Below are 26950 nucleotides of genomic sequence, written 5' to 3' on the forward strand. Positions count from 1 at the left end.
TCCTAATTTTATTTTATTTTTTCCCTTGGGAGTTGAAAAGTTGAGTTGAGTTATCCTTCAAACTTCTGAGAGAGTGAAATAAATCCTGATTTGGCTAGACTGGTTTAGTGTTTAAAAGGACACCAAACCATTCTAGCCAAAACAAAGAGGATTGATCCACACAGCACAATATGCAGACCCATCTGTGCTTTGGAAGTGTCAGAAAGCATCAGTAACAGGAAAGCACTGGAGTAGGTGCAGAACGACCTCTGGGCAACGTCCCGGAGGTATTCTAGAGACGCTTCGCCCCTTTCGTGGTCCTCTGAGTAAAAGTAGGACGCGACAGAGACAACTTCCACACAGGCATGTGGGAGGAAGAGAAAGTCATGAAAGGAGGGAGACAATGCCAGGCAAAAGGGAGAAATCGGAGTGTTTTAGGTCGACTGTGAAGCAAAGGGTGGGCCCATCATCCCTTTTGTACTGCTGGAGCCTTGGACAACGACATCAAACTTGAGAGTCTTCAGGGGCGTCGGCTTGTAACCTTACATGGGCCTGTTCCTCCAGATGAGGAAAACAAAATCAATTTAAAGACCAACGACTCATGAAGCTCACTGAGCGTTCCAATACCCATGCTAGCATACTATTTAGTATACCAGAAAAATAATGTAGTATGTCACAATTCATAGTATGTCAAAATGCAGCATGCCAAACATACCAGGATGTTCTTCGGCATCCGGTCACATTTTGCAGTAGGCAACCCGCCATGCTTTTCTGGCTATGCTGACCCACAATCCTTTGCGCAGCACATGTGTGAGCGAGAAAGCCAAAGTTCAAGGCGTCATGTTTTAAAGGAAGTAGTATGTTCCGATTAAATACACTTACAGTAAAAAGAAAAAGTATGCAATTTGGAGCGCAGAGTTTATATACTCGCTGTGGTGAAGCCGGTGTGCGCCACGAAATGGTGCAATCACGGCCTGCGCGTCGTGCGAGAAGGCTGGCGCTTTGTTCGTGCACCTCTGAATATGTTGTTTTGCAGGTTGCACTCGTTTTCTTCTTGCGTCTTCACAGTAGGTTTCGTGAGTGCGCCCTCTGGGGCGTTTTGGAGAATACTTCAACTAACAGTGCATTGAAAAAAATAAAAAATAAACAGCTCTCTCTCGACGGAAAAATGTCTTTTCTTTTCGGTTTTACTGAGTAGAAGAAGAAGACAGACCAACATGATTTCCTCTCTTAGTATTCTCTCTGTCGTTCTCATTACTCCATGTAAACGTAGTGCGTCTTTAGTCGCTGACAAAGCAAAGCAAATGTTTTTTTGTTGTCCTCAATATCGGGAAACCACAAGATTTACTTCACCCATCGTGTGTTGTTTTTCCTCCAGAGGCTGACCTTTATAGCTCAGAGTGCATCGTCACTTGGAGTTCCACGCTTGTGCTGTGTCCTTGTCTTCTGTTTTCTTGTGCTCAGCTTAGGGTTTTATCTTGTGATTTACGGGGTCATCCTTAGTTTATCCTTATTGTTAGGCTAAGGCACCCATTATGTTCAAATGTATTTTTATGGCCTATATCAGCTTAACTTTACGTGTCAAGAAGAAATTATTCTCAAGCCCCCCCGGCTCGCTGCTGAGTCATAACTCTTGTACCATTTCAGAAGGAGAGCAGCTAAATACAAGGGGACTGAGGCAGTTGCCGATTACAGTTTGTGTATGGATTAAATATAATCTTTATCGTTATCTTTAAAAGGCGTTAAAAGTACTCAAAGGAGCGATTCCTTGTCACGGAAAGGGAACCGTGAAGTAGCCATTGATTGGGGCAAAATCCCTTTGATATTTAAAAGAGCCTTGTTTGGGTTTGTGCAGTTCAATCTGTGCGTGGAAGAGGACACAAGAGTGGCGATGGGGATGCAGAGGAGGCGCCCCCTGCTGAGGTGACTGAGCATGTGAAGCTGAAGAGGAGGAGGAGGAGGAGGCAAAAGAAAGCAGAAGACAGAGGATAATGGAGAGTCTGAAGTGGAGGCTCAGGTCTCTGCCCTGCTACTCACCAGCCTGATCAACTCAATTCAAGTCGGGCCCTTACACCCTCTCCCTTACCCACTTCCCATGTAGTGTCAGTGTCCAATTTGCGTCCAACAGCGAGTCTATGGCCCAATCCAACATATACGGACTTGTGGACTCTGAAGTGGGTTCCCACAAAGTCTGTGAGGGCTTTGTCAAATCACGGAGTGCTTGAGGACTCTCTCGCAGACATCTTGAGCCCTTCACGCACACTTTCCGTAAGTCCGCATTTCTGCAGACTTTGCCTGAGGGAATTGCCCACAATTCATAGCGTAAATGTAAACAGATAAGACAGCACTTGGGTGTTCAGCCTGGCATATTCAATTTACACAAAAAACATTATAGTTACGACAAGGAACTTTTCGTTTTTGTGTCGATTTTGGCGGTCCCTGTTTTTCTGAGCACCACATCCCCTTTAGAAAACCATTGGGACTGGTCCTTCATCAATGCGGACTAAAACCAGCTGCCCTGACTGACCACGTGCAACACCGTTTAGTTCGTCATGGATCACGCACCATACAAATGGTTCCATGGGCCTACACATGGACACATTTAACTGTAAACTGCCCAAAGTAAAATATACATTTTAAATTGTCCTACAGACATTACAACTTAAAGGTTACATCGTATTTATGGTCAAATATACTCATTTAGGCTAGGAAAAAGGTAGATGGGTTCACTTGATTGTAAATTGTTGTATATTTACACACAACATATATTGTTTATTTTACCCTTATCAGCAGTTACAGCCTCATAATTTATATATGTATATATATACATATATAAATATATATATACATATATATATATATATATATATATATATATATATATATATATATATATATATATATATATATATATATATATATATATATATATATACACATATATAATTGAACATGCTCTATTGTGTCAGTATTGACCAGATAAAGTTTAGGCATTGACGTCGCACTTCGTCAGTATAGCGCATTGGTCAGGGCACAGGACCTGAAACCGGCGAGGTGCAAGGAAACTCCAGTGCGCATGCTCGATGGGCCCATGCATGCGGAAGAGATCTGGGTACCATCCGTATCATCTGCTTTTTTATACTTAGAAGTCGAACTTTTTTCAATGAGCAACGTTCATAAGGATGAACTGGGCCCCGCCTCCAGCGCTGTGGCCTACTGCCTTGACCACAGAGCACGTGGACGGTTGTCGTTGTTTGTATTGACGCCGTTGCCATGGTAACGACGTCACAGTCGTGATGTGGTATCTCCACGTTAGCGTTACGTTTCCCTCCAGTATTTAATATTTGTTGTGTGTTTAAGTTAAGAAGACACCGAGTCGCGTCCACAGCCTACGAGTATGTTCATTCATATTCCAGGTAAGCTAATACCGCGGTCGTACAGTAGCGTTGCTTTAACTATTTGCTAATGCTAACGCTAGGCGGAGCAGCAACGAATGAATAGCACCTGTTTGAAGGCAAGTTGAACTCTCACGTGAGGGGGGCAGACAGACCGAAACCATGTGATATTTACATGGATTCTCATCTTCAGACACAGGCCGCAAAATGCAAAAAGACACCTGAACAATGGACGCTAGACATCCCGCCGGCATCACTTCTGCGGTGTCCTCCCCAGAGCAGAAGGAGGAGGTTCCTGACCTGCAACGAAGCTTCGTCTTTGGGAGCAGCGTTGTCAAACCACAGACCCCCCGCATCCTGCCGGAGGAGGCCGAGCAGCAACAGGAGCTCCCTAAATGTTACTCAGCAGAGGCCTTACGTCTGAGCAGAACTCAGCTGAACCATGTTCCGGAGAGTGTTTTGAAACACAGCCCGCTAAAGGTCAGTTTGGACCTCTACCCGCCTAGCTACATATGCTAACAGCGGTTCACAGTCATGCATCCAGTAAAACAGTCGGCCAACAATTTCACACCTGTTTAATGTATTGATTGTAACTGCTTGTTGCATCATCTTCAGTATTTATATCTGGAAGGCAACCGGATATCCGGTATTCCAGGTTCGATGTTCATCAGCTTGCCAAGCCTTCTCTGGCTGGACCTCAGGAATAACCACATTACATCCCTCCCTGCAGACATTGGCTTGCACAGGTAGGTTACTTATGGAGCAACAGTTCTGTTTAGTAGCAGATTCAGTCACAAACTTTATGATTCCACAGTGTAGTGAAATGAGATACCCTCTGACTATTTAGTACAAGTTCTAAACAACCTGTGATGTCGTTCACGTAGGTCTCTGAAAACGCTGCTTCTGGAAGGAAACCCCGTCTCAGAACTTCCACCAGAGTTGGGTGAGTCGAGATCGGTAACCTTTACTAGCCAGCAATGTCAGATCACATGCAATGAGTGACTAGTAGTCATTAATAGAAATAATACACAACTGGGTATTTGCATGTTTTGCTTCTCTTCGCTCTTTGTCACTAAAACTGCTGTTCTTTATTTGTCTACTTTCTCCCCCCCCCCCCCCCCAGGGAATGTGATCACCCTCACAGGCCTGAACCTGAGGAACTGCCCCATCCGTTTCCCTCCGCCACACATTGTGGACCTGGGGTACCGGAGCATCCTCCAGTACCTGAGGAGCGCCATGGCGAGGAGGAGCCCCCCAGGTGACTCAAAGGCACCTTAACTTTGAACAGCGAGGTGTGCGGTGCGCAGGCACGTTCTAGCCATCTGCTTATCTGCAAAGATAGGGCGGCTGGCCACAAAAATAGCTCCATGCCCTGGTACCACTTCACTGGCGTGACTTCTGTTCCCTTGGAGACGGCGCGGGCCACTCGGCTGACTTTTTTCTCCCCCCCACCCCCCCACCCTTGTTCCAGCTCCTGTAATATTTTTAGCCAGATGAAAATGATCGATAACCTGTGGGCTCTAGACTGTAGCTCTCTGTCACCGAGCAGCGTGTCTGGAGGTGATCGCTGTGAGAAGACCGAGACGGCCCTCCACAGGAGCAGAGACAGACCTCTCAATCCAACCATCTGTGTGTCTGCCCACAAGGTTATGAGTGAACACAGGGCTCCAGGGGGCCAATCTGCTTTCAGAGTATACGTTTAGTTTTTTTTTACTATAAACCTGCATTATCATCAACCTTCTTTCAGCTGCGATAACATGGAATATTTAGCGTCCAATTATCCTACACATGGGTAAAAGTTACATTCAGACCCTTATTTGTATAAATTTAGTAAAACCTTGCTTGCTGCATGTTCTGCTCTGCAGTAAGAAGGGAAGGTTTTACCTGCTATTATTAGCTAACTTGTTGGTGAAATGCTGGCATATATATCTATGCTGCAGTTGGAAAAGAACTCTGTATTCTATCAGTAATTCTTGCCACCACCACCAGCTGCAGCCAGCACTGGTCGTTGCCAGTGCTCAGACTTGTGCATCAGACTTGTAGCCGCCGTTGTCCTTTCATCGCTCAGAGCTGCCGCTGGTGGAGAAGCTCCAGCTGTCGGAGCTGACGGGGTCCAGCGTGGAGGAGCAGGAGGACGAGGACGAGCTGCAGAGGTTCAGGGAGCTCAGACACAAGATGATCCTGCTGGACGAGGCTGAGCTGGGCTCGGTACCGCGGCCAGAAGGAGACCTCAAGTCCCGCCTTCTTCCCGCCATCAAAAAGTAAGTAGAGGTATTTGGACATTTTTAGGAATGTGTTGGCTTTTATTCCGAGAGTTAGAAGAGGAGGTTTGATACCACTCTTCTGTGTATCTGTGCATTAAAGCCAGAAGCTTAGCTTAGTTTAGCCTAGCATACAGACCTGAAACAAGAGGAACCAGCGTCTCTTAAGCTCACTGATTAATTAGTTATACATTTTTTTGTTTATTTATTTATTAAAAACAGAAGTGTAAAAAAGGCAATTCTTGTCTGGGACCCACTAGTAACTGGAGTGTAGCCAAGAAACAGTCACATATAAATTCTACACTTTGGTTTTTAAACAGATTGAACAAATGAGATATAACACGGTAATAAGTGAGCTCCAGAGGTGATACCTTTGGACATCGCTAGGCTAGCTGTTTCTGGTCTTTATGCTAAGCTAAGTTAGCCGGCCGCTGGCTTTAGCTTCATATTTTAAACAGACACATCTGAGAGTGGTATCTCGTCTCTCTGCCAGAAAGCAAATTAGCATATTTCCCAAAATGTCAAACCATTTCTTTACAAAAATGAAAGAAGAATACCCAGTAAAAAATATCTCACAGAGAACAAAACAACTACTTGTTTAATTGCTCCTGCCGATGTTTACAGCAAATATCTGTCGGGCATAAAATGTGTTGCACCTGTTGTTATTGTTCTACCTGATAGCAGGACAGAGGGGATGGATTGGTTTGGTTTCAGTAGATAAACTTTTTTGCCGAGATTCGGAGCAGCGTGTGGCCTCGGAAAAAGAGAGCAAAACACTTTTTAATGGCATTCTCTGCAGAGGAGAACAAGTGATTAGAAAACAAACTCCCAGGCAGCTCAAAAATAAAGCATTTTGGTTCAATTTATCCGTCAGAAAAAAGGCAACCACCAAGGCCGGCATGATTCCCCAGCTCCCCCTGTTTGACACTCGGCAGTGTAAGAGGCCAGAGGAAAGGAGACAGGCTGCAATGAAGGAGCTGACGGAGAAACAGGCTATTCTCGAGCAGAGAAGAAAGTAAGTTCAGTTCTATTATAAGAATCTTGAGTTCAATATGATAACACGCCCTCTCTACTGTCCCACAGCACTACATTTTGACTATTTAATTACATTTGATCACAGAATACTGAGGCCAGGTAAAACCAAAGATTAGACAAGGTTTCATAAAGCCGGGCTTTGTTGTGTCTAATTGGCATTTTGCCCAGTAGGGAATCCAGAATAAAGGTGTTTTCTCAAAGTCAAGGAAGGATCCTTCGACGGCTGACTTTTTCCTCATTGGATCAAACCGGAGGAATGTCGAGGATCCTTCCAATTCTCCTCCCGAGGACTGAGTCCCTCGTTCAGAGGATTTTCAAGGATGCATACATGTGTGTGTGCTCCGCGCTCCTAAAACACCTACAGTCCTATTGCACAGGATACATTTCCTGTCCATCGATTTGAAAACGGGGGGGGGGGGGGGGGGGTGTGCTTGTCAACATTATGAAGTTATTTCCCCGCAGCAGTCCACCAAAATCTGTTTCCGAATAGATTCGAAGCGAGAAATTGCCAATCCAGTTGCTGAATCTTCACTCACATGGCCGCAATTTAAAAGTTCGCCAAAGTTAAAAGAAAAAAAACATGTCCATCTCAGTCTAGCCTGGCCTCTGTAGGATTTGGAAGTACGCGTCCTACCAAGGAGGCATCCTTGACTTTGAGAACCACCCTATGTTCACAATGTAAAGAAAGAATAATCAATGATCAACCATTTCTAAACAATAGCCGAGGGACCTTTTTTTTCCCTTGACACGGATCTATTACAGTGCATTGTTATCCGGCTCTCCCATAGGAGCCAAGAGGCTCTTCGGAAGTGGCGTACCGAGGCCAAGATCACGAACGGGAAGAAGAAGCATGCAGAACAAAGAAACCAAGAGGTATTTGTGGAATGAATAAAACCACCTACATGTCCACCTGTCAACCTGCCAACCACAAGGGGGCAGTAGAGCGCCACCTCTAGTCACACCGAGCGGAGCACTCTAACGATGATAATGGTACATGACATTTAGATACTGGTAAATGAGGTTTTCAAGTAGCAGGGCTACCGGAGTCGGTGTCAGTGATCCTTGAGGGTCGCGCTGTCGGAGGCAGCAACAGATGGCAGTGCTTGCGATGAAGAGCGCCGCGTCGGTGCAGCAACATATAGCCCTCAAAGCTTGACACGTGCATGAACTGCAGATGATGCAGACGGATGGTTTTGAGTCATTTGATCATCAGCTGCATTTCCGCGCATGCAGCTCGGAAGCGTTGCGTAAAATGTTTGCCAGTAACCAGTTACGCCAGTGTTAAATATTCCCTAGATAAAATATGGTATAAAAAAACAACCCCATTTGGGTAATTTGACCCGACAAGGCTGCTCTCTAGAACAAAATACATGATGATGAACACCACCTCTTCCTCTGTTACAGGAAACAGAAACAGATTCAAAACCTGGTGTGGGTCAGGCATCCGCCTCGTGTGAGGAGATCAGGTAAATTGGCGACCAAAAACACTATCTAACTCCAGACAGATGTAACACATACAGACCTGAAACCTGAGCCAGTGCAAGAAGCAGACCTGCTGCTTTGGCCAGGAATGCTTCTGTTTGTTTGTTATATTTCAAAAGGGAAATTGATAAGGCACAATATTGTTTCTACCAATGTCTGACTACTTTCATCCGTGATATGTTGGACATCTGGTTTATAGAAAAGCAGTGGTGGGCTGTCAGGGCCAGCTAAGCCTTCTCTGCTGGCCTAAACAGAATCACACAGTTATAGCTATTTTATCATTTAATCATTTTTCATAAATACACTACATGTATTCAAATTATTTTTCCCATTAGCTTATTTTCTCATTGCACAGCTACTGTCTTCCTCTGTTGCTCTGCTTCCAGTGCAGCTTGTTTTAAGTAGAGCTTTTATCCAATCAGATTCAGCCCCTATTTCTCTATGTAAGGAGAGAGGCCTGAGGCCCTCTAGGTAGACTTTGCAGTTTAAGTGAATGGGGACGATATTGTTGATTGTCATAGACTTCAACCAATCAGATCTTTAGTATGACATGTTGGGCGTATTCTTTGACGTGCCAGAGCTACCGAGGTAGTCTAAAGTACGTCAGCATTAACGTGCGGTGTGATTGGTCAGTGGGCTAGCGGCCTGTTGTGACGCTGAAGCAGCTAGCAGAAGTTAGTAGTAGCAGTAAGAGTTCAAGTTGAAAGATATGTAAGAAGTTATGACATTGACATGACATTTTTAGCGTTTTGCTTGGTGTAGATTCTTTTCTTTTTTTACCTAGCTTTGTTGTTTTAACACTCAATGGCTGAAGGAGGAGAAACGGATTTCTCAAGAAGGATATTTCCAGAAAAACTGGACATCGTAAGAAAGGGTCGGCCAACTCCACAGCTAGCAGCCCTGACCCAGCCAGGAAAAGCATTTGTAAGAACGGTATTCCTGGCTGACAGCGTCGGAGAAGCATGCTTTGTTGTCATATTATATATGTGACTGGTTCTTGTGAGTTTTTTCTTGTCATTGTGTTAATTACATTGATTTTGACTATATGCATTGTCCGTTAATGACGAATCATCCCGTCATGCGTGGGGTTAGGGTCGGACATTTGATTCTCTGTTTGGGGTTTTGTTTTCTTCAACAAAGCAAGAATTATGCTCTGGAGAAATGGGGATTGTGTGGCGATTGCTTTAGCCCTGATTGAATCAGTAGGGAGCAGCTAAATGCTGCGGGGAGAGTTTGTAGCGTGTGTGCTGCTGTTGGTTTTCCTGCTAAGCTAGTTTAGCGTAGCCTCCCAGAACACACGCGCCACACCAGGGTACAATGTTTTGTTTCCGGGGTCAGAGTGTCTCTTACGTGGTGGGTTGCCATGTTGAGCGAAGTCCACCGAAAACATTTTATTTCCCACAATTTAAGCTTCTGCATTTTCCAAATGCACTAGTATTATTCAAACGTATTGTTCGGTTCATAAGCCACGTACCGAACGGCTTAATACAAATATGTGTAGTGTTACACCCCTAGAAACAAATAATAACCGTAGCTGTGGCCTCATAATAAAGTTATTAGGAGGTGGTTCAACTGTAGAAGGACAGCACTGAAGGCCCAGGTATAAAATGCACGGCCCGCCACTGTAGAAAAGTGATACAGAGCATCCTGGGACAACAGGTCTCTAAGTATCCACCGCTTGGCATTTAGCATTGTCTCCCATAGTGAGCTATGCGGATGAAGGTGGAAAGCTAGAGGCACCTAGTGGACAAAGAGAGACTGTACACCCCACCATGGAACATCAGCAGTTTCTTTTGTTCTCCATGAGCAACGTTATGCCCCAAAAACACAGACAAACCCGATCAGATAGTACGCCTCAGACTTGTCTGTTTTCACTGATAGGATGAATCTGAAATAAGAAGAAAACGGTCACTTCAGAGTCTTGCATATTTAATCAGCTACCAGACATAAAGGCTATGATACCACCAGCCATACTTGGGCAACTAAATATTCAGTATTTCCATATGATATTATGACCTTTGACCCTGGCCCTTTCTAGATCAGCCCGCGAGCTGGAGAGGCGGATCCGCGCCCACGTCGACGAGATGCAGGAGAGACGCAGGAATCCCAGGGGCACCGCCTCCGAGCAGATGGCGGCGGCGGAGAGAGACATGGAGGAGGTCAGACCCTTGGCTTCATTATACACACAACTCATCTATCTTGAATATATTGAGGTTATTGATCTGATTTGTTTGTTTTTTTGTTTCCCTACCCACAGATGAGGAAGCTGCAGGCTTGGCTCCTGGAGAGAAAAGGGAATCTTGGAAAGTGTTTTATCTCCACTGGAGACACCTGGCCCAGTTTCAGTGACAAGTAGCGAGGATTGTAGTGTCTGTTTGAGTTGTGAGGTAATAGATTGAGACTCAAAATGAAATGTAAAGACTAATACATTTGTGAAAGACCATTGCAATGCTCGTATCATTAAAAAACAAATAAAGATCGCATGCTGTTACTGCCCAAGTGAGTGTTTTGACATTTTCTTTTGCATGACACCCTCTCCATGACACAAACTACTCATCTTTCTTATTTACATTAGCTCATTATCATTCAGTACCTCAAATATGTACACAGTAAGTATGATACTGTTACTTCTTCACGGTGTGAAATTAATTCAGTTGTTAAATGACTCACAAGACGTCATTGCATAAGCCTCATATTCCCACTGTCAATTATCTGAAATACCACCACACAATGCTAATTAAACAAGGCCTGAAATATAAGGGGAACAAATTAAAACATGGTATAAATAAATAAATGGATAAAAAGATAAACCTGAGCAATCATTTATTGTCACATTTGAACCTACCCACCCTTTTAGGCTTTTTAGACATAAATAATACGGCTGACATTAATAGTGGGTATTTGCAGCAGGGAACATTTGAAATGAATCCAAATGAAGGACCTACAGGGCATTTTAGCAAATAGCACCTTTAATGCTGTCGTGAAAGTCTTTGCTGTACATTGTGTGTTATGAGGAATATTTAAAAGGTCATATCTATCTCTAATTTGTCCAATTCCACGACGCTTACAACATACTACGAAATGCATCCATAAGTTATAACATTCCCAGTATATTGGCGGTATAAGTTTGGAGCAAAACGCCATTAGCCTCCCGCTATGGAAAACGGAGGCATCCCCGCACTTGTGAATGGCATCAAACAAGTCAAAGTGAGACGGAGAGGGTAGGCCTTGTCTTGGGAGATTTCTGCTCCTCCAGCACAGGGAGCGTGATGTCAGCGGTGGCAGTGCTGTTGTAATTGACTTGGTGGGGGTGATGGCGTCATTTTATGCCCTGGTGTAGCCTCCTGCTCCAATATCAAAGGGGAGACGGATCTTTAGCCGAAGCGACCGTGGCTCCCTTGGCCGGGATCGAGCACCGCCGAGCCGGACACTTGACGCCGGGAAACATGGAGGCTGTGGCCGAGGAGCTGCGGGCCGGCTCTCGGGTGCCTGTCACTATCGATCAAATAGTTAACGATACACTGGTGGTGACGCTGACCTACCGAGAAAGGAGCTATACGGGGATACTACTTGATTGCAACAAAAAGTGAGTGTTATTTCCTATATTCTGCGTCTACATTTATCTTTGATATTCATTTGCTAAACTCAGGTAACGGCTAATGTACCTTTGATGCTAACGAGTCTGGGCTAGCTGTTTAGCTGCTAGCTAGCTGCTAGCTAACTGGGCCTCCATACAAAAGACTCGTAGGTTATTGTAGCTGACAGGCCAGCTATCTGCTAGCTAATCGGCTAATGGCTAACTGACTTGATTTTAGCTCACATTGAGATGGTCAAATGCGTTATTTTACTACGGTGACATACGGAATGCCAACATAGTGCCCCTGTGTACTGAGTTTGTAAATGACTTCTCTTGAACAATAACTAATGTCACTGGGTTCACATGTAGCTTATTGTTAGCCTCATCAAATACAGAGCAGCTAAAACGTATTGAGTAAAAGCCGTGGCTGAACACCCCTCTGTAAATCATGTTTTGATGCGTTTATACACACAGATGCCACTGCATTGTGTACTAGTTTTCTCGAGTGATGTTTCAATCTGAAACACAGTTGCTGATGTGACAAATGGCCCCTCACACAGCCAGTCACTTCTGATCTGCAGAAACAATGGAAAATGGCAATAAAGACACATGTGGGATTTGATCGATCTCAACTGTAATGCCTTTTTCTTTAAACCTGGTTCTGATGAGCTTCAGTGACAACATTAGACCCTGTGCTTGACAATGAAACAAAAGGCCCAAATCTTGCCAGTTAACAAGAAAACAGTATGTTGTTTAAATGAGAAAACCTTAAGAGTAAAGAAAATGACATGAATCAGTGTCATGGCTTATGTCTCTGTTGGTGTGTGTGTGTGTGTGTCACATGTATATAAGCCTGGTGTTGCTCCTGGTGCTGTGCACCTTAAAAGCCACTGGCTTTGGACTATTTATAGACAAGCAGAATCAGAATCGGACCAGCTTTGCCCCTTAGTATGCTTAGATGGTTTTTCATGTGAGAGCTCAAGCAGTCCTGAAAATAACCCACCCAAATGGGAAAAGGCAGGCCTTGGAGTAACTTAAAATAGGCTTGTATTTCAGGCCTTGTCACTGACAAAATTTTGACTTCTTCTTCCTTTTCAGCTCATGGCAACACATTTCCTGTCATTGTCTCCCACAGGTTAATTCTTTTTAATGTCATGGTCTAGGGCCTATCATTCAGGCAGATCTCTGCGTCTAGTTACACTGTACACAACGTGAGATGGCAACAGCGCGGTGAATCATGGCTGGTCATATGCTGCGTCCTTGTACTGTGCTTCACGAGCACGGCCTGTTCCCTGTCACAGGCAGCCCTGCTCCGTGCCGTGTCAATCACTGTGAAGGCCAATGTTCGGCTGCTTTGGGGGGGGGGCAGCATAGGAAAAGGTGAGAGGAACAAGCCGCGCCGAGAGACTATAATTCGGAGGTGCCTGCCAAGTCCTCCTCCTGGGGAGGGACACAGGCTCCCCAAATGTGCGCTAATTAATAATCTGGCCCCGAATAGACACAGATGCAAAAACAAACTGAAATCTCCTGGCTCCTTCCCCTACATCTCTGAATCCCGAGTGATTCATGGGATTGTTTTTGTTCAGTCAGATGTTGGGGAGGGGGGGGGGGGGGGGTTGTTCCTGGGCATCCTGTAGTCTCTTTGTCTGCTGTCTCCTGACTAAAACAGCACAGCCATGTTACTGTTGCCTGCCAGCCACCTCTCAAAGACTCCTTGGCAGTTGGGCCTTCTTTGGACATGTTTGCTGGGCCCAGAGAATGAAAAAAAAAAAAAAAAGAAGCATAAAATCACTCAAAGGGAGTCAGTGATACTATTGCTACATTTCTGCTGCCTACAGGCAGCAGGACAGATAATCGCCTGGCTGCTTGCGGACCCCAACCCCCACACATAAAGAATTTTCAGCATACAGGTGACAGGGAGAGTGGTGCCAGTGTGTCCAGCTGAAGCAAATCAAAATGGTAAAATAGGTTTTCACTTGTAGGGAAGTCTTTGAACAGATCTGGGTGCTCTCTAGTTTCTTCTTTCTGGCTTAATTGAAACAGCAAGGTATTTGATTTATGCTGCTGTCCCACTGGCCTTAGATTATCTGACACAGTGAAATGCAAGCACGGCATCACAGTATCTCTCTTGTGGAGGAGATTGCTTAACTCAAAAATTCGAGAAATGTTTGTCATGTGTAACGAGAATGTTTGCGTTGGCTTGCACCAACTTCACTGAAGCAATGTAATGAAGCTCAATGAGACATGCAGTTATTCATTTATCGTTGCTTTTTTTTTTTTTTTTTTTCTCTTCATTTTAGGACTGGGCTATTCTGTCTCCCAGAATTCACAGCAAAACCCGGGGACTTCCCGATATCTACACCGGTTTGTCAAGAAGTCCCAGAAGTTCTGAGTGAGGAGCAGGTTTCCAAATCTCCCAGCCAGGCTTCGCACAGACCAAAGGATGAAAACACTATCCCAGAAAGCGGCACACCTGCTGCGCCTCTTCCCTGCCTTCTACCCACACCAGTGCCAGCTGGAGAGACTCCTTACCCTCCTTATTTTGAAGGAGCCCCGTTCCCTCCGCCCTTATGGGTGCGCCATAGCTACAGCCAATGGGTACCTCAGCCCCCACCTCGACCAATCAAGAGGAAGAAGAGGCGGACGCGAGAGCCCGGCCGCATGACCATGAGTACTATCCGCCTGCGGCCGCGGCAGGTACTGTGTGAAAAGTGCAAGAACACACTGAACAGTGACGAGGACAGCAAAGATGGCATGAGCAACACTTCTAAGACCTCTAGAAAAGAGAATGCACTACAGAGCGATGAAGATGGCGAGGACAAGGATGCCCCCCTCCAAGCGAGAAAAGAGGACGTAGTCGCAGCCAAGGACGCTAAGAGACGAGAAAATGGCAACAGCCTTGACAGCAAGCGACTCAGGAAGGACAAAAGGGGGGACGCTGAAGTGGAGAAGTTCCCCGGAGGTGACGTCATCCCCCACAGTCCTGTCATAAAGATCTCTTACAGCACTCCACAGGGGAAGGGGGAGGTCATGAAGATCCCCGCGAGAGTCCACGGTTCAGTCAAGCCATTCTGCCCCAAACAACTAGTGCAGAATGGCGTGGGAGAAAACGGCAAGACGCCTTCCGATCCCACCAAGGAGCAACGGCACATTTTAGATGCCACAAGGTCCGGCCTCACCGTGTCCATTCCCAAACTCAAACTAACCAGGCCTTTTACAACCGTGGGTCAGGACTTGCCCTCTCCAAAGATCCACTTGAGACCCCCTCAGAGGGAGGGTGAGGAGAGCGGGGTCGAGTACGAGGCAGAACTTGTAGGAGGCACCAGGAGACAGAGCCCCAGGGTGCCCGGTCCGTGCCTCCCCCACTCTGAAGACTCAGGGGAAGGTAAAAACTCTCTGGAGTTGTGGTCGGGGAGTTCGGGAGAGGAGGCGGAGCGCGGCCACAGCGACCTCACCCTCCTCATCAATTTCCGTAAGCGCAAAGCGGATTCGTCTAGCCTGTCGGTCTGCAGCAGCGACAGCCTAGACGAGTCCAAGTCCTTCAGCTCCGACGGCACCTCGCCGGAGCTGTGCGACCTGGCCCCAGGCGAAGACCTGTCCGTGACCTCATCTTCTGTACCGGCACGGGAAGACTGCAAGACGGTGCCGCCGCTTACGGTGCGGCTTCACACCCGCAGCATGACGAAGTGTGTGACAGAAGAGGGTCACGCCGTGGCGGTAGGCGACATTGTGTGGGGGAAGATCCACGGCTTCCCCTGGTGGCCAGCACGCGTCCTCAGCATCAGCGGCACCCGTAAGCAGGAGACGGCCAGCTGCGAGGCCCAGTGGCCCCAGGCGAAGGTGGCGTGGTTCGGCTCACCCACCACGTCCCAGCTCTCCGTTGCCAAACTGTCGCCCTTCAGGGAGCTCTTCAGGTCCCGCTTCAACCGCAAGAAGAAAGGGATGTACCGGAGAGCCATCCTGGAGGCGGCCAAGGCCGTGGGCCACATGGGCCCAGAGATTACGTCGCTGCTATCCCACGGTGACACGTAGGTCAGTTCACAGCAGTTAGATGTTACATGTGGTTGTATCACATCACATCTGTTTTGGATAAATGTGTCCCTTTGCTTTCCAAGACCTAAAATAGGGCTGGGTAATGAATAGGAAAGTGACCAAAACCAACAGTAGTGATCTCTCACCTGCCTAATTTAAGTGATGTTGATATGTTTGATTCATTAGCTTAGACAGGCTGTAGCCGACCCCTTCACCGCACCTGAAAATACATCAACAACAATGTCCAGGCTAACTCAAAGAACACTACCTAAATGTAGGACAAACAGGAAGTACAATGTGTTATGTCTATAACATTAGCATTGGCTTTCTATATCACATATCTCTTTTTAATCATTAAGCAACATGGCAAACTGACTTAACTAAGAGATAACTAAAGAGTTATGAAACTTCAGCTGTACTTTAAACCACATAAAGGAGAAACTGCTAATTATTTTTAGGCTTTGCAGTTATCCAATCTGAACTCCGTTTCAAATCCGCCTTTTGAGTCAGACTCTCCTTCAAATCTCTTACCGAATCTTTTCTTTTCTTTTCAAATTTTGAAAGTAACTTAATGTCTCAGGACTTAGTTAGTGGAAATGTCAAGGCTGAGAAGCCAGAAAGAGTTTTAAGTGGCAGTCTAATTCATTTATCCCCCAAAAACATCAGTATGAATAATACAAATAAATGTATTGCAGCAGAGAATAGGACATTTGTATTTATCTTTATTTGGCAGAGTAACATCACTAGCCTGCAGAGAGCCCTCTAACCAGACTATAGACAAGTTTAATGTTGTTCTATTAAGTTCCTGCCAGAATTAACATGAATAAGCAACAACTGATATGACCAGCTGCCATTATTGTAAAAAAGGAACACGCCGGCTAAAAACAGATTTCACGTCTGAGGTTCACACATCTGTATTTTGCCAGCTCAGGTGTCAGAAATCAGAGTTGCATATTCTGGAAATGTTCACACCGTAGAGCCCGGTATGCTAATGGCATTCCATGCCCTAAAATATCCTGCAGATTGAATGAGACACCATGAAGGTGTTAAGCTCATCTATTCAAAATGCACCTCACTTTGGTAGATGCAGAGAGTCCCAATCTTCAGCACATAGAATTAGCAAGATGTTCACTGCAAGGACGGAGGTGCACACGTGTGTTTGTGAAGGTGTCATTATCACGGCTTTGAATTGTGAATACATTTCAGATTGCTCAGCCCTATCCTTTTATTATTTATTTATTTGAATAGCTAATGATGTTCATGCTAAACTTTGGGGGAGGGGGAGCACAGTGAACATGATTCTGCACCAACCTGTTTATTTAAACAAATATTTAGTGCCAGGCCAGAGGACTCCAGCTACATTTATGTCATGAAGGAGTTTCTGTGTCCAAAGCAGCAAAACCAACAAAGAGGAACCAAACCCAGCTGAAAGCCAATGAGTATTTAGTAGCGTCATTGATGCAATCAAGCCCAAACATTTTCAAAGTGTTTGAATTCTATATATTGTGTTGTGTGCTTTAGACTCCTTTTCTGTTAGTAAACATGGTAATGTATTTTTGTGGACAGAGCGCCGTAGGTGGAGGCAGAATAAGTCTGTGAGCGCGTTAACGCTGGCTAGCAAGTTTTGTTGGCTTTTTTAAATTTTATAATGACCGAAGAAAATAATAGTTTCTCTCATTATGTACAGTCTCTCACTCTCCGGAGCCGCAGGTGTTACTTGAGAAAGTTAACTTTAACCAACAGGACCATATTAGCCGAGTCCTAGGCTGCTGGCAGACTGCTTTGACGGGAGGAGAGCAGACGGGAGCTCCGGAGAGGACGGCCGGCTAGTTTAGCTTGTTAGCTCGTGCGTTGCCAGAGCTCGCTCGCTAGCTAGCTAGCTACTCTCCGGAGCTCCCGTCTGCTGTCCTCCCATCGAAGCAGTGGTGAGGAGTGAGGCTGCCCATCAGCGCTCATGATTAGCATCAGCGATTATAGCTAACGATTAGCATAAGCTAATTGAAAGGGCAATAGCTTTCATGAACAGTAATTTGAAAACTGTAAAGTCTATTGTTGCGTAAAGATATAATGGAGTAAAGTCTAACTGAGCCGAGAATGAGGTCATGAAAGCATGGTGGAATTAGGAAGCTAGCTAGCCAATTGCCCAGCCGCCACATGAGTCAAATTTAACAACTTAATTTCAAGTCCACAGAGAAGAGAGACGAGGCTTGTGCTGTGACTAATGCGGCCCGGCGTGTCTTAGTTACTCTTTCCAGCTGTAACGCGGGCACAGGCTGTGCTGCTTACTGTCAGCTGGAGTAGCTTGTAAATAGACAGCACCGCTTTAGCCCGATGAAAGTAATTCAAAGGTATTGGGCACTGCAAGTGCATAAAAATAGGCTTTCCGTTATGTCTCAACGGCACACTGTCACACTGTGGCTTTGCCGAGCTTGTCCCCCTGGTTTCCTAGTGCATTTTTTCCCCGTGTAGCCAAGCAGCAGGTCCTCAACACACACTCTAAGGTTAAATATTGCCTTTTGAGTGATATGAGAGACAGACGGGCTGCTCTCAACCCTTGTGTTTACTCTGTTATGAGCTCAGGAGCCAAGAGGAGTTGAGAATATACACAGTGAGGGGTTCAGACGAGCCTTTATTTGGCGCTTTTTTTTTCCAGAGCTCATAAAGGAAGTGTGTTTTTCTTTGCTCCGTCAGCCGCACGGAGGTTTCAGCGAGCTGGAAAACAGCTGACGTTCACTTCAGAGCGCTCCGAAACCTTTCGACGGTTCTGCACCGGATGACTTCACGTGACACGTTAAAAACGACCCATCTCTCCCGGTGCTGGGCCTTGTACACGGTGTTAAGAGTTCCCCTGCATGATGTATGACCTGCCTTGTTTGCTCATTGTCTCATTTACTTTTTCCTCTCTATCTTTCTCTTGTGTAGAGGCTGAGGACTGAAGAGAGGTCTCCAAGGTTTCTGTTTTTTTTTTTCCCTGAATTCTCAGACTGTATCATCAAGACCCAGGAGGGAGTACGTGCGGTTGCCACGGCTACTATTTTTTTTTTTTTTTTCACAAGGCTGGTTGAAAAATGGCCGCCAAGGTGGAGTGTTGTTAAGACTGGATAAGGGAGCAAAATAGAAGAAGAAAAAACGGCCAGGCATCTCATGGTCTACTATGAACTGAACTATTCCTTTTTTTGTTGTTGTTTTTCTAGATTTAATCATATTTCAATAGAGCCGAATAACGACACTACAAGGACCCAAAATGTATTTATTATCTGTAACGTTTTATTATGATCCACCCTCGCAAACCCTCCCAGTCTGCTGCTGTCATCACCCCGGTCCTCGCCGCTGGTGCGAAGACCAGGCCCTCGTCCGGCCAGAGGAAGCAGGTGGCATCTTCAAAGGACCCCCCCCCCCCCTTTTCACACTTGGATATGAGCCGTTTGACCGCAGTTTAAAAAGTCTTACCCCCGAATCCTCTTACTTCTGAGAATGTGAACGGCTCCATCCAGAGACAGTAGTGACTGTTCCAGCTCCCCTTAGCGATCAGCGTTCCATCCTCGTAGCCTTCGGCGACATTAGTTGGATCTGTGGATGTATTTATACTGAACTCTATTCCGCTCCACAATCATGTTGCGTCTCTCTTCCATTTTCATTTTTTGACTTCACGTCCGCAAACTTCCCCTCTCCATCTCTTCATTTTTTTATTCCTGGGAACCATTTTTCTTCTTTTTTTCACTTTAATTATTTAAAGCTTCACGTTTAAGAAGAAAAAAAAAAAGCACTTTATCTGTACCTTTTGTGGCCTGCTGTAAGCTCACTGTCTTAGACAATATTGCGAGATTACGGCCTCGATAGGCAGCAGGGGAGCTCAGAAGTCTTTGTGGTCGACTATCCATGGCCTTGGAGATACAAAAAAAAAAAGGAAATCTATTTTTTTTTTTTTTTTTTCATTTTATTTTATTTTATGAATTTGAGGACACCAGACACGGATGGTTGTGTACACTGTATTCTCGCATTCGACTAGGGGTGCGTTACTCTCTCAGTTTATCTGCCACACACACACACACACACACACTACAAAAATCCACGTTGAACATTTCCACTGGAGAAACATGGATGAACAAATGTGCCCCCTATGCATTATCAGTTAAAGCTTTATGAGTGACGTTGGGAGAAAAAAAATAACATGCTGTAAGAATACTGTGAATTCAACTTGCTGAGTGTTGCTGAAGAAATGCTCGCTACTGGTCGGAGGCTGCAGTTATTGAGTCATCTGGCAAAAGCAGACTGACCTTTAGTGACCTTTTGTGTCGAAAGCAGCACTGTTGGATTTGGAGTGGGGGGGGGTGGGCGGGCGTTGAGCACAGCCCCGGTGTCTATTAAAAAACAAAACGTACCGACGATCGCGCGCATTTACGCTCGGCCGACCAGCCCGTCTCCCTTCCGCCTGTCTGGGAGCACTTTGTTCCCATCGAGGCTGGAAACTAGCCCATTGGTTGTCAATGAGAGAAGTGTGTTTGTCAGGGGGGGGGGGCAGGCAGGTAACGCACTCCTCCCGTTTCGATAATCTGCGGTTTCCGACTGTTTGCTGTCGAGCCCGGCTAGTTTCCAGGCAGCCTTTACGCACCGAGGAGTAGGAGAGCCTCTGTGTATGTATGCCTGAGCGGGGAAACGGCCGTCAGGATTTCCCCGGTGTATGAGCAACATGGCTGTCTACTGTTGCCCACGTTGGTCAATGTTATTGCCTACTTTTTTTTTGTTGTTTTCTTTTTTTACATGTACTGTACATAAAATAAAATATAAAGCAATACCTGCGCTGTTGTGGATGGCTCCCTTTTTGTCATGGCCGATCAGAAGAGTTGGTGAACGGTTGACTGTGGTAGCTCGGGTCGGTAGTGCCCATATCTAGATTGGTGCTTTTAATGATTGAATTGCTGAAGATCTCATTGTTGCATTTCACCAGGTTACTCATGTTAAAACGGTTGTATAATGTCTTCTGTGATTCTGGAGGGGGGCGTTCCAATATAAGAAACCATTCCCCCGATGATGTCATAGCGATGTCATCGGGGTTATTTAGATATGAACTTGTACCTTACAATTTGTTTTACTGAACTTTCGGTGTAGAGTTTTAAAGAAGTGAGCATAAACCTAGGAGTGGTCTAATGAAAGATTCCAGTTGCATTATGGGAAATGTAGGATCCAGTGTTTTGGGATTTTGCCCCATACTCGGCACTAAAAGTCTGGATTTCTCGGCCTCTGTTGCTTCACTTTTGACGATTCTTTAATATATCCGTCTCTCACAAATCGCCCAACTTTCCAGGAAGTAATATACAAAATAGATGGAAGGGTCCTTTTAATACGGTCAAATATGGAATGAACTGATTTTTCATGTCGCCACCAGATATGTATTTAAAAGGCGATTGAGGAATGTATTACTTTTATCTAGTAACATCCTAGGAGCCTCATTAACGACTCTTGGTTAGATGAGAAGATCGATACCACTGTCTTACCGGACAGGTGTGAGAGTGGTATCGATCATCTCATTGAATCTCTGCAAGAAAGGAAATATCTCCATAAATGTTGAACTATTGCTTTAATCCTTTCTAGCCTCAAGCGATGCGCAGTCGTGGTCCCTGGATATGTTTCGGGTTGCAACTCAACCTGATGACCTCACATGATCACTCTCGTTCTATTACATATGCTCAGGTTCAGGTTAACAAATTGGGACTTTGGGAGTACGTACTGCTAAGAATGGTGCTGCTTCTTCTGGTCCTTCCTGTTTTTATCTGATGTAGGGAACCATGTAAAAGCAATTTAAACCCTAGGAATGCATAGAGGCTTGAATCACACATTCAGATCGACATGTCGTCCCTTCTCTCTCTCCCCCTCTTTCCTATAATATCTATCTGTCTAAATGGGAGCGGTTAAGTGTGCCTGTTGCATAACTAGTGTGTGCGGCTCAGTGGACAGGCCGGTCAAGGTGAGGTGACCCTCCCCTGGCCATGTCCGGATCAGATCATTTTGCCTTAGAGGCTCAGCTGTAGGTCTCCCCGCCCCCTCGCCTGCTCTCATTTCACACCACTGACTTGACTGTGTGTCTACTGTCAGACATTTCATAACTGCACTCTGTTTCCCCTTCGGACCAAAGCTGCCCCAAAGCAAATGCGCTGATTCAACAGGAAGAGAACAAAAAAAAACATGTGGAATTACACAAATACTAGAAATAGACCAGTTTGGGTGTTAAAGGCCAGTGCTACTAAAATAGCTACTAGTGTGAAGAGTTCAATACTAGCACATTGACAGACTTGCCTCAGGCGGGGCAGCTGGCCCCGGACAGCAACTTCCTGCTTCATGGAGAAAAAGCTTCTTTTTTTTTGCTACCACAGCATAAATAGTTCCACCAAAAACTGCAAAAGCTTTGCAATTCAGCATCGCACAGGTCTTAGGATTGTACCGACCATATTTGATGTCGATCAGGTGAAATCTCTAGGAGGAGTTTGTTAAAGTGCAGTGCCTGGAAAATACCAAAAATAAAAGCCCTAAAACAGCAAATTCAATTCAAAATGGCTGACTTCCTGTTGGGGTTACACCTGCCTACCAAATTTCATACATGCTGCCCGTGTTTTTAGCGAGGAGCTGCTCAAGCTCAGAATGAGCTAATGTGAAGCTATCAGTGAGGCTGTATGGACAGTTATGAATAATATGAAACACCATTTTAATACAGTGTGCTTTAAAAACAAAAACAGTGACTCTATGCTTTGAGTAAATATGATTTCAATATTGTCGAACTGCAAACCGTTGATAGGATTGTTGGTGATCAATGACGGCCTGAGACAGCATTCAGATTATCATATGCAACACGACTGTCTGGTGTTCACGTATAAAAGGTCAGTGTCTTCCCAGTGCAAACAGAACCCTGATTTACACTTCAGATAAACCCATCTGTCTCTGTGTTTATTACAGCTGTGTTGATTTTATTTCTACTGCAGGCAAGTCCTCGCCATTCGAGTCCGTGTTTGGCTCTTTGGCCGTTGCTGCGTGTCAATCCACCACACTGAGCAGGCAGGTGAGGCCCGGTGGTTGGGGGGGGGGGATAGGCACACTGCATTTTTCTGAACCGAGCATGCAGGCCAATAGTGACCGCAGCGGAGGGAGATTTATCATGCTGGGGGGCAGCTTTTACTGAGGTGGAGCCAACGACGGCTTCCCCTCGACCATGAAGGGAGAAAATGTCTGCTCAGATTTAATCACAATGGACATGTTGGCGTTCATATCCTAACACTATCTGCGATTCTAAGACCTTTTATTCATAAACAATGTTGCAATGTTGCTAACACAAGCTTGTGTTTCTAAATTTGCTCCTATTTTATTTTTTCGCAGTGTATATATAGATATTTTTTATAGGCGCATGGAGCTCCCAGGGCCGCCATAGAGAACCCTCTGTGGTACTCGACCCGCTAGATGTTGCGTAAGCCCAGGAGCCCTTTCTCCATACAGGTAGTGTGTGATGGCGTACTGCAGCAGCCCTTTTACAAGCTGATCTCTCTGCCATCTGCACAGGCTGCAGAGATGAAACAGGCTAATTGCATTTGGATTTGAAAACGTACAGTTTATGGTTCAACGTGTACCGACCAGTTCCACACCCGGTCCCCACTGTTGATACGAAAACACGTACACCTTTTTCACGTGCTTACACAACAAACACGCTCTGCCTCTCGGTAATCCCTGTATTTCCTGCAGCCGACTGTCCATACACACTTTTTCTTTTGTTTTCTTTACCCATCCCTCTCTGGAACCCCAGTCCCAGACTTGTGTAGGTAGATTTGAGCACATGCTCGCGCACAGAAGGCCCGGAATTGCGTTGCTCCTTCCCCTCCATCAACCACGTTACCATTCTGAGCATGCGGAGGGGTGCACTGCTCCTTCATGGATCAGTGCAGCGTAAATCTGGGACAGAAAAAAAAAAAAAAGGGAGGCACATGGCAATGGGATGCCGTGTGCAATTACTGCTAATGATATGCCTCCATGCAAGCTGTGGCCGTAATTAACTGTGGAGGAAGCCTGGCCTGTCTGTGTGAGGGGATGTTCGCAGGAAGAGAGCCAAGGCTAAGAAAGCAAAACCTGCTTTGACGTTGTTCAGACGACATGTCTGCTGTGTACCCCGGATTAGGCACTTTGGGTGGTCCCGTGTTCGGAGTAACACGATGTGAATGTTAATAGAACCGTCCTCCGGGTTTGCTCAAGGAGGTGTAGCGAAGCAGACTGGTTGAACTGGAGGTCAGCAAGTTACAGAGTAACTGGATGTGCGGAAGTCCAATTCTGCCTGGAAAGGGAAGAAAAATTGTCCAAGTTTCCAAGTTAGTCATCGTAAGAATATACTAAGTACTCGTGGTAAGACAACATCTGGGTCATTTTGAATCAGACAAAATGTGGACCTTGCATGAGCATTTTTATTTATTAGGGAGAGTGACTTTATTGCCTGCTCAGGTAGACATCCCTCCGCTATATCTTTACAGAGCAAATAGTTGTTTGCTGCTACACTAATGCTCTGAATGCCGTATAGAGAACCTTTAACCTTTCACTCAACTCTTTTCTTGGTGTAAATTGGCTTCCATAGGCAAGAGACATACATAAATAATCATTTTGCACAATCTACTCTTTACTTGAACTCATAGAAACCCGTATTACAAACACACACACACACATGGATGTGGCTTCCACCTGAATACCACAGAGGATGCCTTTGCTCTTAGTGTGTGGAAATGTGCTCCTCTAAGCTTTACAGTCATGAGGAAAATGAGCACCATCCAGCCTGACGTGTTTTTCTTTATTTGACGCGTTCCACCCCGGAGACGCTCGGCAAACGGCATGGTGGCTTCAAAAGCGAGGCCTTGGCGCGTGTCCAGAGCCGTGCATGAGAGGATTGTCTCCTCCTTTGTCCTCGATGCCTCAGAGACATTTCTCACCCCTGTCATCTGTGTTGACAGCCTAAGTTAGCGGCCAGGATTCTTTTTTTTCTTTTCTTTTTTAAATAGGGGTCGTTTCATTGATCCAAGTTAATCATTTGGGGTTTGAACACTTCAGTGTCTCATTTACATCCGGCAGCAGCTATAGCAGCCCCTCTTGATCTCTGCCTTTACAATGTAATAAGGATAGTAAACACTTTAAACATGTGCCATTGTCTTTCATTCATTTAAATATGTTAGTTTGAAAGTGAAAAGAAGTCTTGAAACGTGTGTAAAATGTCCGTACGGCTCTGTGCTCGCCATCATAACTGATTCTGGGTATTTCACCAATAAGGTGTTCGTTAACAACAGCCACGTTACTCATTTTCCGTTTTTCTCTTCTCTTATCATTGCCAAACATGCGGCCTCTCCCAAACTCGCCCCACGCAATTCCAGGAAGAGACTAGATACATTTCTCAAGGATTTGGGCGCGGTTAACACTTTTGACATGACAGCCTGCAGGTCAGGCCGCGTGACCCCCGGGTAATTACAGCTTGGGGCCCCCCGACAGGAAGGAGCCGCCGGTCATGATGGACTTTAAACGGCGCATTTGTGTGTCCTATCCCTCTCCCAGCCAGTGCAGCCACCACGAGGGATTCTTCAAATATTAACACAAGTGGACAGATTGAGTAAACACCAGGCCCCGAGTCTTTGTCAAGGCCGCTTTTATTTCAGGTCGCTCCAGTTTGCGGCCGGGCCCGCGAGCGCGTATTACTCGAATCCCTCGCTGAATCCTCCAGGATGTGGCTGTGGTTCTGCCCGGCGGTAAGCAGCGGGCCCCGGGCCTCCCCGAGCAGCTGTCAGCAGGCTCTGGAGGCTGAAAGAAAGAGAGTCGCCCTGCCCCCAACTTCACCAGCCTGCCTGCTCTCGCTGCAGGGACTAAAGGGGGGATGGGCGCTTACACAGAGACACACAAGCAAGGGAAAATCATGAGCGATTCCTCAGCACCCTCTTGGTGAAATTACGTTTTAAAGATGTAGACTTGATGCGAATCATCACGCTGATGTGTTGTCCACCCCCCATCCGAATGGTTTCAACAGTAGATGGTTCATCGAAGCCCATCTGGCCTTTCTCTTTCCTCTCGTTCTCAACCTCCTGTTTACCACCTCCTCCATTGTCCACCGGCCGTGTTGGTGAAGCCACCGCCGGTAGCGAAACATCCTCAGGGGTTTTTAAAAGCGCCATAGGAAGCGAGAGAGTCAGTGGCGTCCGTGTGAAAAAACAAAATGACGGGATAATAATCAGGCTAGGTTGACTAACGATTGCGTAACAGCCCGTGGTGGAATCTACCATATGAGGGCTTATGCATGTCGTTGAGGAAATGCAGCATGAAAAAGTGGAGTGGTTAAAAAGGTCCCGCTGGATTTATAGAGAGCTAGCTGCGTCTTAAAATGTTCAAATGCAAGAGGATCAAGCATGAGTGACGTGTGACCTTGAGGCTGTAAATGACTTTTGAAGCTTCAAATAAAATCTCTCTATCTGCTATTCTAAGTCGTCCTTGGTGAATTCATGCTTTGTTAGGTAGAAGCCGATGTGACAGGACCGGAGAAGGTGGAAGAAGATGCATTGGTGGTAAGGAGTCGTATTTGAAGCGAAGACAAATACTGTCTGTGGGTACAAGGAGCGAAGCCAAGAGGTTTGCTGATGAGGTGGACTTCAAGAGGGACATGAATATATTACATGGTCATTACTTATTGAATAGATGCAGGGTACGAAATATATATATAATATGCTCACAAAATTCTTTGGGAAATTACATTTTGAAAGGTTTATACTGAGTGCTCATAATAGATAATGTAGTATACAGTATTGTTGCTAGGGAAGCATGGTGTACCCAAACAGCTGCAGCTGTAAAACAGCTATGTTTATGTTTTTTGAATGATGATAAAATCATGGGGAAGTACACTGTGACGTCACCCGTTGGTTTGTGGACTGCTGTTTTTTAAGCCTTGAGTTTGACATTTTGGCCGTCGCCATCTTGGATTTTCCCCCTGACTTTTTATCTGGCACCACAGGTCAACATGTTTTCCAATACTTTTGGTTCATGACAAAATAGCTGCACAACTAATCCCCATCAATTTCAGCTGTGCTGTTTGTGTTAATAAGCAAATCTTAGCATGCTGACATGCTAAACTAAAAGGTAAATATGGTGAACATTATAGCTGTTAAGCATCAGTGTGTTAGCATGCTGACATGCTA

The 26950-nt window shown here is 45.5% G+C and overlaps 3 protein-coding genes across 5 annotated transcripts in view; 2 read left to right on the forward strand and 1 right to left on the reverse strand.

Annotated features, from left to right (window-relative positions):
* The window catches only part of stk32c (serine/threonine kinase 32C), a 108733-nt gene that overhangs the window by 71591 nt on the left and 10192 nt on the right, over positions 1-26950 (reverse strand). The gene's annotated exons all lie outside the window — the stretch shown is intronic.
* On the forward strand, positions 3588-10651 carry LOC142932628 (leucine-rich repeat-containing protein 27-like). Its single transcript, XM_076076595.1, has 10 exons — positions 3588-3854; positions 3990-4120; positions 4259-4317; positions 4498-4632; positions 5443-5635; positions 6510-6650; positions 7459-7543; positions 8075-8136; positions 10191-10311; positions 10410-10651. The coding sequence occupies exons 1-10, from the start codon at positions 3603-3605 to the stop codon at positions 10506-10508; spliced, it is 1278 nt and encodes a 425-aa protein (XP_075932710.1). The 5' UTR covers positions 3588-3602; the 3' UTR covers positions 10509-10651.
* On the forward strand, positions 11331-20556 carry pwwp2b (PWWP domain containing 2B). Its single transcript, XM_076076589.1, has 3 exons — positions 11331-11738; positions 14030-15761; positions 18684-20556. Exons 1-2 carry the CDS (start codon positions 11479-11481, stop codon positions 15759-15761), a joined length of 1992 nt encoding a protein of 663 aa, XP_075932704.1. The 5' UTR covers positions 11331-11478; the 3' UTR covers positions 18684-20556.

The sequence above is a fragment of the Anarhichas minor genome, unplaced genomic scaffold (genome assembly GCF_050575085.1).
Source record: "Anarhichas minor isolate MPS153535 unplaced genomic scaffold, ASM5057508v1 ptg000058l, whole genome shotgun sequence".
In the NCBI taxonomy this organism is placed as follows: Eukaryota; Metazoa; Chordata; class Actinopteri; order Perciformes; family Anarhichadidae; genus Anarhichas; species Anarhichas minor.

What these genes read in the sequence shown, in the direction of transcription:
- LOC142932628 (XM_076076595.1), top strand. Translation starts at nt 3,603, where the DNA reads ATGGACGCTAGACATCCCGCCGGCATCACTTCTGCGGTGTCCTCCCCA. An exon ending in AGAACTTCCACCAGAGTTGG is followed by an intron (nt 4,318 to 4,497) that starts GTGAGTCGAGAT and finishes CCCCCCCCCCAG; the next exon opens with GGAATGTGATCACCCTCACA. An exon ending in CTTCTTCCCGCCATCAAAAA is followed by an intron (nt 5,636 to 6,509) that starts GTAAGTAGAGGT and finishes TTTATCCGTCAG; the next exon opens with AAAAAAGGCAACCACCAAGG.
- pwwp2b (XM_076076589.1), top strand. Translation starts at nt 11,479, where the DNA reads ATGCCCTGGTGTAGCCTCCTGCTCCAATATCAAAGGGGAGACGGATCT. An exon ending in CTACTTGATTGCAACAAAAA is followed by an intron (nt 11,739 to 14,029) that starts GTGAGTGTTATT and finishes TCTTCATTTTAG; the next exon opens with GACTGGGCTATTCTGTCTCC.